This window comes from Anomaloglossus baeobatrachus, chromosome 2, assembly GCF_048569485.1.
Source record: "Anomaloglossus baeobatrachus isolate aAnoBae1 chromosome 2, aAnoBae1.hap1, whole genome shotgun sequence".
Taxonomy (NCBI): Eukaryota; Metazoa; Chordata; class Amphibia; order Anura; family Aromobatidae; genus Anomaloglossus; species Anomaloglossus baeobatrachus.
The window spans coordinates 381,806,848-381,819,115 of NC_134354.1; the positions used below are offsets into that span (position 1 = coordinate 381,806,848).

The 12,268-nt window shown below is 42.3% G+C and overlaps 1 protein-coding gene across 1 annotated transcript in view; it reads right to left on the reverse strand.

Annotated features, from left to right (window-relative positions):
• The window catches only part of LOC142290139 (uncharacterized), a 203,424-nt gene that overhangs the window by 103,328 nt on the left and 87,828 nt on the right, over positions 1-12,268 (reverse strand). The window contains exon 7 of the mRNA XM_075334076.1: positions 4,424-4,547. Coding sequence (XP_075190191.1) covers positions 4,424-4,547 — 124 coding nt within the window. The remainder of the gene's footprint in view (positions 1-4,423; positions 4,548-12,268) is intronic.

A 12,268-nucleotide genomic window follows, 5' to 3' on the forward strand; every position in this document is an offset into this window, starting at 1 on the left:
TAGGTCTGGAGGCATGCTTAGTAGTGCAGGACTTTTCCCCTCAGTTTACTTAGCAAGTCAGTAGTCATCTTGGAGATGTGTTTGGAGTCATTATTATGTTGGAATACTGCCCTGCGTCCCAGATTTCTAAAGGACAGGATCATGCTCTGCCTCAGTATGTCACAGTACATGATGGCATTCATGATACCCTTAATGAACTGTAGTTGTCTATAGCCAGCAGCAGTCAAGCAGCCCCAAGATATTAAACTCCCACCATGCTTGACTGTAGGAAAGACACACTTGTCTTTGTACTCCTCCCCTTGTTGCTGCCACACACACTTGACACCATCTGAACCAAATAAGTTTATTTTGGTCTCAGACCACAGGACATGGTTCCAGTAATCCATGCCCTTAGTCTGCTTGTCTTTAACAAACTTTTTGCATGCTTTCTTGTGCATCATTTTTAGAATAGGCTTCTGTCACACAGAGTTTTTCACAAACTTCTCTGACTGTCATGACATTATAGATTCTGACACTTCCCCCAATGGTTTGTCTGGTGTCTGAGGTTAACACAGGTTGAGTCAGACTACTGCAGTTCACGGAATGTCTAACAAGAGGTAATGTGACGCCCTGGCAAAACCAGGTAGTCCCACATTAGGCCCCCGCATAACACCATCCCTCACAGGGTTACATACAGCCGACCTGAAATCCTAGTCACCCCCCTCAAGGCAAGACAGGTACACCAGTGGGTGGGACCAGGCGGTTAGGAAATGCCCACCTAGGGGTCTAGATGAGAAACTGTGGAAAGAAAAGCGCAATAGGGTCTTACCCCAAAAAGGGAGGAAAATATGTAATAAAAACACACTCACCTATAATGGTTGTGCCAGTCACAACCACTATACAGGCATATATAAGATCCAGGTCCAGGCAGCAGTCCCAAAGTTGGCTGATAACAGAGAGTGATAGAAGAAGGGTCTTAATTCCGCGCCAAGGACTCAATGGATCCAGGAAGAGATTAATGCTTCTTTAATAACATGCACAAGTCTACGCGTTTCTGGAGAGACAGCTCCCTTCATCAGGACATTGGCAAGAGAACATCAAATCTGGTTTCAAGTGAGATGGTGAAGTATAAAAGCATGCAATGATGTCATAGGAAACACCCATCCTGAAAAAAACTTTGAAAGCGGGCGGGATCCTGATCATTCTAGAAATCTGTATGTTCCAACAGTTCCCTGAATATTGAATTATGATCAAAAACAGTTATATACCCTTCTACTAACATACAGTAAACATGTACAATAATCCTGACAAAGGAAAAACAAAATAGATATATAATAGATATACTGAACGACATACACGGGGTTAGAACCTGGTGTAAAAGGAAGAAAAACAGCACGATGTCATGGAGGAGCAGAGACATCAACCACAGGACTACAAACCACCTTAGGACGATGATAAATTACGACCTGGGGCAGTAGTCCTGTGGTTGATGTCTCTGCTCCTCCATGACATCGTGCTGTTTTTCTTCCTTTTACACCAGGTTCTAACCCCGTGTATGTCGTTCAGTATATCTATTATATATCTATTTTGTTTTTCCTTTGTCAGGATTATTGTACATGTTTACTGTATGTTAGTAGAAGTGTATATAACTGTTTTTGATCATAATTCAATATTCAGGGAACTTTTGGAACATACAGATTTCTAGAATGATCTGGATCCCGCCCGCTTTCAAAGTTTTTTTCAGGATGGGTGTTTCCAATGACATCATTGCATGCTTTTATACTTCACCATCTCACTTGAAACCAGATTTGATGTTCTCTTGCCAATGTCCTGATGAAGGGAGCTGTGTCTCCAGAAACGCGTAGACTTGTGCATGTTATTAAAGAAGCATTAATCTCTTCCTGGATCCATTGAGTCCTTGGCGCGGAATTAAGACCCTTCTTCTATCACTCTCTGTTATCACCTAGGGGTCTAGACAGCCCGGGGTGGGAAAACAGCAGATTTGAGTCAGATCACGTTTGGATTACAAGTTGAGAGGAGTGGAGGCTGGGGCTAGGTGTAGCTCCAGCAGAGGAGAAGCTCAAGTTGAATTGTGCCAGGTTTGCAGCCCTAGTACCTTGGCTAGGTGGAAGACGGTGGTCTCCGTCGGCAGGCGACGGGAAGACGGCAGTCGGAGATCCGAGGTGGACCGGGACAGGGTTGGAGCCCGCCGGTACCGAACCAGAGACCCGACCCGGAAACCGTGCACAGATGGGGTACCCAAACCCTGAAGCCAGGACCGGAACCAATGGCCTAGCTAATCAACCGATTGAGGGCAGGATTATAGGTCCTGTCCCAACCAAAGTTCCAAAAGCAGACAAACACCCACAGAGAGAGATAGGGCAACCGCCAGGGCCCATAGATCCCATGGGTCAGCGTCAGCGGGCATGGCTCCTCAGCTACACAACAAGCCAGGAGCGGAATCCCGTGTTCCATACCGGGAAGTCCAACACAAGCAAACACAGTGCAGAGGGAAAAGACGGCGACCACCAGCCCGGGTGAGGGACAAGAGTACAACCGGCCATGGCGGCCGGCCACCAGCACCTTGGTTTACCAAAAGACTTGTGTGATTCATTTAATTGTGAGTAACCAAACATCCCCTGGTACATCTGGGCGCACAGGCCCTTGCCATCACCATACCCTGCACAGAGACACTGGGTCCCGGGGCAACCATCCCTACTCACGGAGGGGTTAACATCCAGCTGCCACTACATCTCCCCCGGGTGTCCCACAACAGCAACGGTGGTGTCCCACTTTACCACACACTGTGGGTGGCGTCAAGAACTGAATACGGCCGAGGCCGTACAACTACGTCCCCCTTTTCATTTGGCATGTCCGCGTGACCCCCGGGTCCGGAGGATCCCTTGAGCCATACAGCGGGTCCGGATCCGAGGAGCCCGGCTGCTATAGGCGTGGGGGCGGCACAGTAACATCAGTAACTCAGTGACTTCACCGTCCGTCAGACATTCTGGGTCTCATGCTGCCATCTGTGTGACCCAGTGAGCAATAATGAGTGGTAACATTACTGACATAATCACTAATAGTCAAAGTCGCCAGGAAGTGCAGAGCGCTGTCTGACCGGTAGTGATTTATGAAGCGTCAATTCTCAGAACAGGCTCCATTGGTTGTACTACAGAATCGGTGGACATCATGGGAATGTCATGGACTATGTCAGAGCTGAAGGGATTATTTTTACAACAATATCTTGGTGAACGAGGGACAGTATTCTGTCTTTCTTTTTATGTCTGTCAGGTTCCTACTTGTGTACTATGTCAGATTCAGTGGACTATTATGGATCTGAATTTTCTTTAATTTTTTTTAAATAAATTGGTGAAAAAAAGGGCTAGTGTTGGGGTGTGGTTTTGAAAATAAAGTATTCTTGTGTGTTTTTTCTTTTTACCTACTGGGTTAGTAATGGGGTTGTCTGATGGACATTCTCCATTACTAACCCCTGGGCTTAATGTCAGCTACACAACTGACATAAACCATAACTACAATTACCCCGATTGCCACAGCACCAGGGCAATTGGGAGGGCACAAGGTGAAGCGATAGAACTGGGCATCTAATGAGATGTGCCACTTCTGGAGAGGTTGCAGACTGCTATTTTTAGGCTGGGAAGAGCCCAATAAACATGGATCTTCCCAGTCTGATAATATCAGCCACTTGCTCTCTGCTTTACCTTTGCTGGTTATCAAACATAGAGGGAACCACATGCATTTTATTTAAATTATTTATTAGGTTGAACCAGGCTAGGCACCCTTTAGTGCCACATGAAAGGGGTTAAAGGATGCAAGTGTATAATATATAGGGGGGCGGGATATTACTTCGCTCTGGTCAAGTTCCTGTTTGATCGGCTTCATGTCTTTCAACCAACTTTAATGACAGAAAAGTGCATGCGTCAAAAATGCAACAAAAACACTTAAAAAAAAAAAAACAAGTAAAAATGAACTTGATTGGAGGTATGGGATTCATACAGAAATTCAGCTACGTAAAAGCCTGAACCAACACGTATGCACATACCCTAAGGAATGGAGGAGACGTGGGTTTTTTTCTCTTTTCAAATTTCCCTTATATACAAGTCATTATACAGGAGAGAATGTTTCCTAATATATTTTCCTGTAAAATCCATGTTATGTTTTGTATATTTTATTGTCAGTTCACCAAAGTGGAGTAATACTCTGACAACATTCTTCCCAGTAACAACTTGTGCATCAGAGATGTGTCCAGGTGTTGTCCCCATGCTGTTCCCATTCCATTTGAGCGCTATTTCCATCTAAATCAGTGATTTCCTGCCTCCACAGCCCAGAGCATTTTAGTACTCACTCATTACTACTAGAGGTGTATAAACCTATCTTATAAATTCTGTGATAGTGTCATTTAATAGAAAACTAGTTATTACTTTACCATTCAGGAGAGAACATGCAAGAACATGGTGACGGTAACGAAGAGTATTTGGGAGAAGAAGGTTCTTCTAGGCCGTTATTCAGAAAGGGCCAGTTCCCGGGATATGAGGATTTCACTTGCTCCCCTGCATATACAAAATACATTAAGACGTCAATATGAAAATAATGAACATTATCTGTCAACTTCACACAATAAAAAATGTAGCTGGTCACTCATAGATGGTTTCTACTATCTGTTTATGTTTCAATTCACAATGTCCACATGGTATAAAATGTTTTCTTTTTTTAGATTTACCTTTGCAATCAGACAGTTCTGAGATTTTAAAGTGTATCTCCCTAAACGTTCTGCAGATTGGTGGAAGTCAGGGTCCTGGGACCCCGAGTGATCAATTAAACTCTTTGGAGCACTCATTGCAAGCAACAAAAGCACTCAACTCCTAGATGAACATGTGAACTGAGCCATGTACAGGATCAAAGACTGCAAACGCTCATGCGGGGGCTGAGTGCTTCCAATTTTTCTATATGACTAAAGAAGATGCTTCCAAAATATAGGTATCCCTTAGCATTCTCCACTGCTACAGTTATTGCACTTATAGTCCTTAGTTTCCTACCTGGAATAAGGCCATTCTGTTGGTGAGAGATTTAAGGCATTAATTAATGTCCATTATATTGAGAGGAATATATTTGTGCATTTTTTTTTTTGGACATTAGGTTTTTGGGATCTCATTGCTCATTGTACTATTTCACATATTTCCCAATACATACAATCTCAGGAAGGATTTTACAGCTATATTTTAGGCATATTATGCTAATCTGAACAAAATAAAGCGGAAATGGCGGCAGTTCCCTTAGGCCTGAGTCATACTTGCGAGTGACTCGCATCCCATCACCCAGCATGGCCTGATTGATGCTCTCTGGAGAGGAAGGTCTTAGATGCATACATGCAGCTGACCCACTCCTATCAGGAGAGTGTGCGGTCGTGCTGGGGTAATTCGATGTGAGACTTTGGTTGGGCACGTCATTGTAGAAAAAAGCCATTGACAGAATCTTCAGTGAAATGGGATCAGTATATGTGAAACATAAAACAAGCTCACAGTAAAGTCAATGGGTCACATCGGTTGTTAGATATTCTTCAAGTAGTGCAGGACACATTACCTGGCACACTGCTGACAAGGAGAGCTTCCTGGTAAACTCATTTTATGTGCCATTTGTATACGCATTTCTTTTTTACCAAAACTGTGAAAATAATCTAAGCTAAAGGAGCCTGGGAAAACTTAACAACAAGAATATGAAGCATTTTTTCCATTTTAAGCGGGAAAAATATGTGAAAATGTGAATGTCACTTATTTGAAGCGGTTTCCCATGGGATACAATTCACACGGAGTCCATAAAATCAACAGCCTTCAAAATTTGCTTCAGGTAAAATAACTGTTCTAAAAGTCTTTAAAAAAATTTAAAACCCCTTTATGAAATGAAAAACTCCTCAAAGAAAGTGCAATTCCTGAAGCATTTCCACTAGAGGTTGTCATCACCGCCTTAACAAAACTCCACGTGCACCTACCCTAACATTCAATATTCCCATGCACCTATGAATTCTTGATGAGTAAATGATGAAACCAATGGATCATTATGAGGTTGTAAATAAATGCACCACATCTGCCAGTGTGTGTGCTTTTATTTTGGTTAATGGATGGCACCCCATAAGGCTGCTTTACACCTTACGATATCACATACGATATCGTATGCGATCGTACCCGACCCCATCATATGTGCGGCACGTTCAATTTGTTGACCGTGTCGCACAAATGATTATTTCCCGTCACACGTACTTACCCTTCGATACGACCTCGATGTGGGCGGCGAACATCCACTTCCTGGAGTGGGAGGGATGTTCGGTGTCACAGCGACGTCACGCGGCAGCCGACCAATAGAAGCGGAGGGGGCGGAGATGAGCGGGAAGTAAACATCCCGCCCACCTCCTTCCTTCCGCATTGCCGGCGGGAGCCACGGGATGCAGGTAAGATCTGTTCATCATTCCCGGGGTGTCACACACTGCGATGTGTGGTACCTCAGGAACATTGAACAACCCGACGTGCAATTTTAAGGAAATGAACGACGTGTATGCGATGAACGGTTTTACGTTCAATCGCACGTAGCTGTCACACGCTACAACAACACTAATGATGCCAGGATGTGCGTCACTTACGACGTGACCCCGCCGACACATCGTTAGATTTGTTGTAGCGTGTAAAGCCCACCTTCTCTTTGATATCTATGGGGAATTACTCTTTAAACTTTGTAAAAAAAAAACAAAACAAAACAAAAACAAAAAAAACACAATTCATTTTCACATATAATCATATTTTCTACAGATTCTAAGAACTAAAGATATGAATACCTATAGGATGATTAAGGCTAAGAGGAGAGTGGGGAGCTGGGCTCCCGTACGTGTGTGACTGTCGATCAGAAATGGGAGGGTAGGGGCGAGGGGAGTTGTTATGTCTTGGTATAAATGGTGATTATGCTTTGCAATATATAAAGTTTCGCAAACGTCAAAAACATAAGAAAAAATTATCTGATTAAATAAAGATATGTGACAAAAAAGAGCGATCAAGGAGTCAGACACAGGGGCATAAAGATCGGGTTGCAGATGGCGCAACTGCAACTGGGCCCATTCTGGAAAGGGATCACCAATGTCACTGGCTACTTTAGCTGGACATGTGTCTGAGGACACACATTCAGCTGAAATGTATTGCGGTGCAGAGACCCACTTACTCACTGCATTGCAATACACGTTACTTGCTAATAAAGGCCGGCAGCTGACATTGGTGAGCAAGTAGTTGTTACGTCCCCACCGGAGTCTGCTCCAGCGACTTATGCTTCGATCACCAGGTGACGCCGGGTTCCTGCCGTGGATAGTGCTGGTGATAGGAGAGGAGTCAATGCCAGCGGCGCTGGTGGGCACAGGCTCCGCTCATCCACTGGGCTGAGTTTCCTTGGAATCTGTAGTACCACTGGCTGAGTGTAGGTGGCGTGTGTCTTCCAGCTGAAGTTACCATCATTCAGCTACAACCAATGGGAAGACACCACACACTTCTTTATTCCCCTCCTGTCTGCTGACCACTGCCAGAGATAGTTTTGTATTCCTGGTTCCTGTCCTGCCCTGTTCTGTTTAGTGATTCTGGTGTTCTGACTTCTGCTTGTTTCCTGACTATCCTCCTGCCTGCTGTTTATGTACCTCACTGGCCGATCCGGATTTGACCTCTGCTTTGTTTTCTGATTATGTCCTTGCCTGTGTGATTCTGTCCCTGTTCTACAATTCCTGGTTTGACCTTGCCTGACTGCTACTCTCTCGGACTGCAGCCTTTCACAATTAGTGATCACTGGGGCCCTGTGTAATTCCAAATCCCTGTATAGGGTTTAAAGGGTTGCAGGGTTCTAGGGGTTCTGCTTGGCGAGTGTCTTCCCTCTAGCCTGTCCATTACAGCCCGTCTGAGTCTGTGCATCCAGGCAGGTATTGCAATAGTGCATAGCAGTGATGTCATGCACTTCATTGTCTTCAATGCCTTCATTGAGCGGGGGCGCCATCTCGCATTACTTAGGGTGCCAACCTTCGCAGATAGGAAGGGATAAACTGGGGAATCTTGCTCACGGTCCCTCCCCTCTGACTATATAATTACGTACTTGTTTTGTTGTCGTTTTCACACAGGTGTATGTAATTTTTTTTATGTATTTTAATTGAAAATAATAAAAATTCTGTTTTAAAGAGGTCTTCAATTTGACACCCTTATTTATTTAGATTGTTCTTTCATAAAAAAGTGCAGAAGGTGGGGAACATTTCCTACAGAATGGATGGAGGACATTATTACAGGCTGGGGTCCAGGACTTAGGATAGTATTATAGGCAGGAGCCCATGATGGGGGACATTATTGCATGGGGTCGAACACATACAGTATACAGGTCATCAAAAAAGAAAGGTCCTTCAACTACTCAGGACATGCACCATTCATGAAATTCCCAATAGCTTTCTCTCCTGACCCTTACTGGTAAGGCAGTCTCTCAGGGATCGGAAATGACGCTGTGTCAGAATTCTGCTTGATCATAGGAACCTCTAGACGAAAGGTGTGCAAACTTTAACAATATTTTGTTTCTTGCTAAAAAGTTTGTCTTATAGTCCAAAAATATAGTAATTAAAAAATGAAATGTTATTCTTTAGGAAAGGTACTTTTTAATACTACCAGGGAATCTGGAGACTTGTATAGAGAAAATGCATGTTAAATTTAGAATAGATATATACAAGGTCATGCACTTGGGCCAAGGAAATAAAATATTCACATATATATTCAAAACTAAAATATTGTATATAGGAGTCAGTGAAAAAGACTTGGGTATATTAGTGGTAAACGCAACTTTAGCGACCAATGCTAAGGAGATGCTGACCAGACAAATAAAATAATGGGATACATTAAAATGGGTACAGATGCTAATAACAAGAACATAGTTTAGCTCCATACAAGTCAGTAGTTAGTCCATACTTAGACTATTGAATACAATTCTGGTCTCCAGTGTAGTGTAGAAGGACATATCTGAACTAGAGTGGGTGCAGAGAAGAACAACCAAGGTTGAAGGAATAGGTGAATTGTAGTACCAAGGTTATTAAACTTGGGGTTATTCAGTTCAGAAAAGCAATAGCTTAGGGGTGATCTTATTACGATGTAGAAAAACATTATTGGACAGTTTAGAGTTCTCTCTAATGACCTTTAAGGCCTGCAGCCAGAGAAGATTGTCAGGTTAATAATATATACTTTTCATTTCTTTATTTTTAATTTTTAGACCTAATCACAATCTCTATAATTTTTGAACAGAAAAAACGGATATTTATTACTCACCCTAAAATCTCTTTCTTGTAACCATCATTATGGGACACAGAAACCATAGATGTTTGCTGCTGCCTTCAGGAGGCTGACACTAAGATATAAAAAAAGTTGGCTTCCTCTCCCATCTACAGGACCTAGCTAATGCCAGGTAGCAGGGTTGCCAACCTACTATTCAATTTTTTTTTTTCATAGGTGGCCCAAAATTCACAGGTGGACCAACATTTTATGAACACCTACTATTACCCTCAAGATCTTGGTCAATTGAAAAGAATACACCTGTGAAAATGACCACACTTCCTAAGAGAATAATATACAGATACTGAGAATTACACCCAAGGTACAGTACAGGAGAAGTGGTACTGTGCAGTGTATATATACAGAATAATACAGATACTGGGACTTACAACCAGTATACAGTACAGTGGACGGGGTACTGTGCAGTGTATATATACAGAAAAATACAGTTACTGTACTGAGAATTACACCCAGTATACAGGACAGGAGAAGTGGTACTGTGCAGTGTATATATACACTGAATAATACAGTTACTAAGTATTACACCCAGTATACAAGATGGGAGAAGTGGTACTGTGCAGTGTATATATACAGAATAATACAGATACTAAGAATTACACCCAATTTACTGGACAGGAGAAGTGGTACTGAACAGTGTATATATACAGAATAATACAGATATAGAGAATTACACCCAGTATATAGGACAGGAGAAGTGGTACTATGCAATGTATGTACAGTGCTTTCAAAAAGTATTCATATTCTTTGAACTTTTCCACATTTTTTCATGTTACACCCACAATACATGTATTTTATTGGGATTTTATGGGATATAACAGCACTAAGTAGCAAGTATTTGTGAAGTGTAAAGGAAATGAGGCATTGCTTTCTAAACATTTTAAAAATATAAATCTGAAAATTGTGATGTGCATTTTCTATTTAGCCCCCGCGTCAATACTTTGTAGGAACGCTTTCTGATGCAATTACTGCTGCAAGTCTTTTGGAAGTATTGCAGTGATATGCAGGTTGTATTCCAGCTAAGGGAAAAGGAAACTTTTTAAATCATCTTCCGTTCTGAGCGTGAAAGAGCAAGCGAGTGTGATTTGTTTCTAAGTGTGAATTGGATTAAGTGTGACTTGTAATTCAGTGAGTTTGCATTCAGAGAGTCTAGAAGGAAGTAATTAATACTGAATCGCTGATTGTATTTATTTGTTTAATTACTTAATAGGAATTGTACAAGACAGAATTATTAGGAAAATGTGCTTCATTATTGGTAATGCCATCGACGGTACATCTTGTCAATTGTATACAATCCTTGAACATCTATTTGAGGTTGCATAGTGCTGTGTGAGATGTATGCATGTTGTGTATTTGGAAGCCCATGCAATAATATTATTTAACAGCTTTCTCAATCTCGAACCATGGGGACTTGATGTATGAATGCTCTGTAGGAAGATCAAACTTGTGTAAGCTTAGATAGATTCATCAGGGTCTTCTTCACAGTTTTTCTTGATCATATCAAGCCCTCGACTTTCTGGTCTTCCTCTTCGCCTTGTTTCTTCTATTCTTCCGACCATATTGTCATTCTCCAGTGATTGTTGTCTTTGTATGATGTGTCCAGATTAGTCAAGCCATAGCTTGGTGATCCTTGGTTCAAGTTAAATGACTGGCTTGATTTGTTTCAAATTGATTTGCTTGTTCTTCTTGCCATCCATGGTATTGATAACATCCTTCTCCAGCACCACATTTCAAAGGCGTTTATTCTTCTTCTGTCTTGTTTCTTTACTGTCCAGGTTTTGCATTCATATATTACTAAAGAAAAGACCAGACTATGTACGAGTCATGTCTTTGTCACCAGTGGCATGTTCCTCGATTTAAGGGTCCAGTGACTTCAATGTTGTTTTGCCCATAGCTATTCTCCTATTTACTTCTGGTGTCATTGCGGTCTGTTAACCCCTTCCCGACCATGGACAGATATATCCGTCATGGAGCGTGTCCCGTTAAGCCCCGCCCCCTGTCACGGGCAGGCGGCATTGATCGCCACACATATCAGCTGTTTTCAACAGCTGACATGTGTGCCTGCATGTTACGAGTGGAAGCTCATTCCACCCGTAACATTAACCCCTTACATCTCGCTGCCAAAATCTGGCAGCGAGATGTATATGCACACCGCCATTAGTGACTTACCCAGCCCCCATCAGAAGTCACGTGACATGATCACGTGACTTTCGGTGGTTGCCATGGTAGCACAGGGTCATGTGATGACGCCTGCAGATATGAGGTTTCAATTTCGTTTTCACCCGGCCCGGAGGCCAGGGACGCAGGAAGTGACTGTATCTGCTGTTTACAGCTGTATAGCTGTGATCAGCAGATAGATAAGAGCGATCGGATTGCTGATCGCTATAGCCCCTTAGGGGGACTAGTAAAATAAAAAAAAAAAGTAAAAAAAAGTTTAAAAAAAAAAAAAAAAAGCTTAAAAGTACAAATCACCCCCCTTTCCCCCCTTTGAAAATTAAAGGGATAAAAAATAAATAAATATACACATATTTGGTATCGCCGCGTTCAGAAATGCCCGATCTATCAAAATATAAAATCAATTAAGATGATTGGTAAATGGCGTAGTGGCAAAAAAATTTCAAACGCCAAAATTACGTCTTTTGGTCACCGCAAGTTTTACGCAAAATGCAATAACAGGCGATCAAAACGTAGCATCTGCGCAAAAATGGTAACATTAGAAACATCAGCTCGAGATGAGAAAAATAAGCAGTCACTGAGCCATAGATCCTAAAAAATGAGAACTCTACGGGTTTCGGAAAATGGCGCAAAACGTACGCCACTTTTATTGGACAAGATTGTGAATTTTTTTAACCCCTTAGATACAAGTAACCCTATACATGTTTTTGGTGTCAACAAACTCGCACCGACCTCAGGCATCATACCCACACATCAGTTTT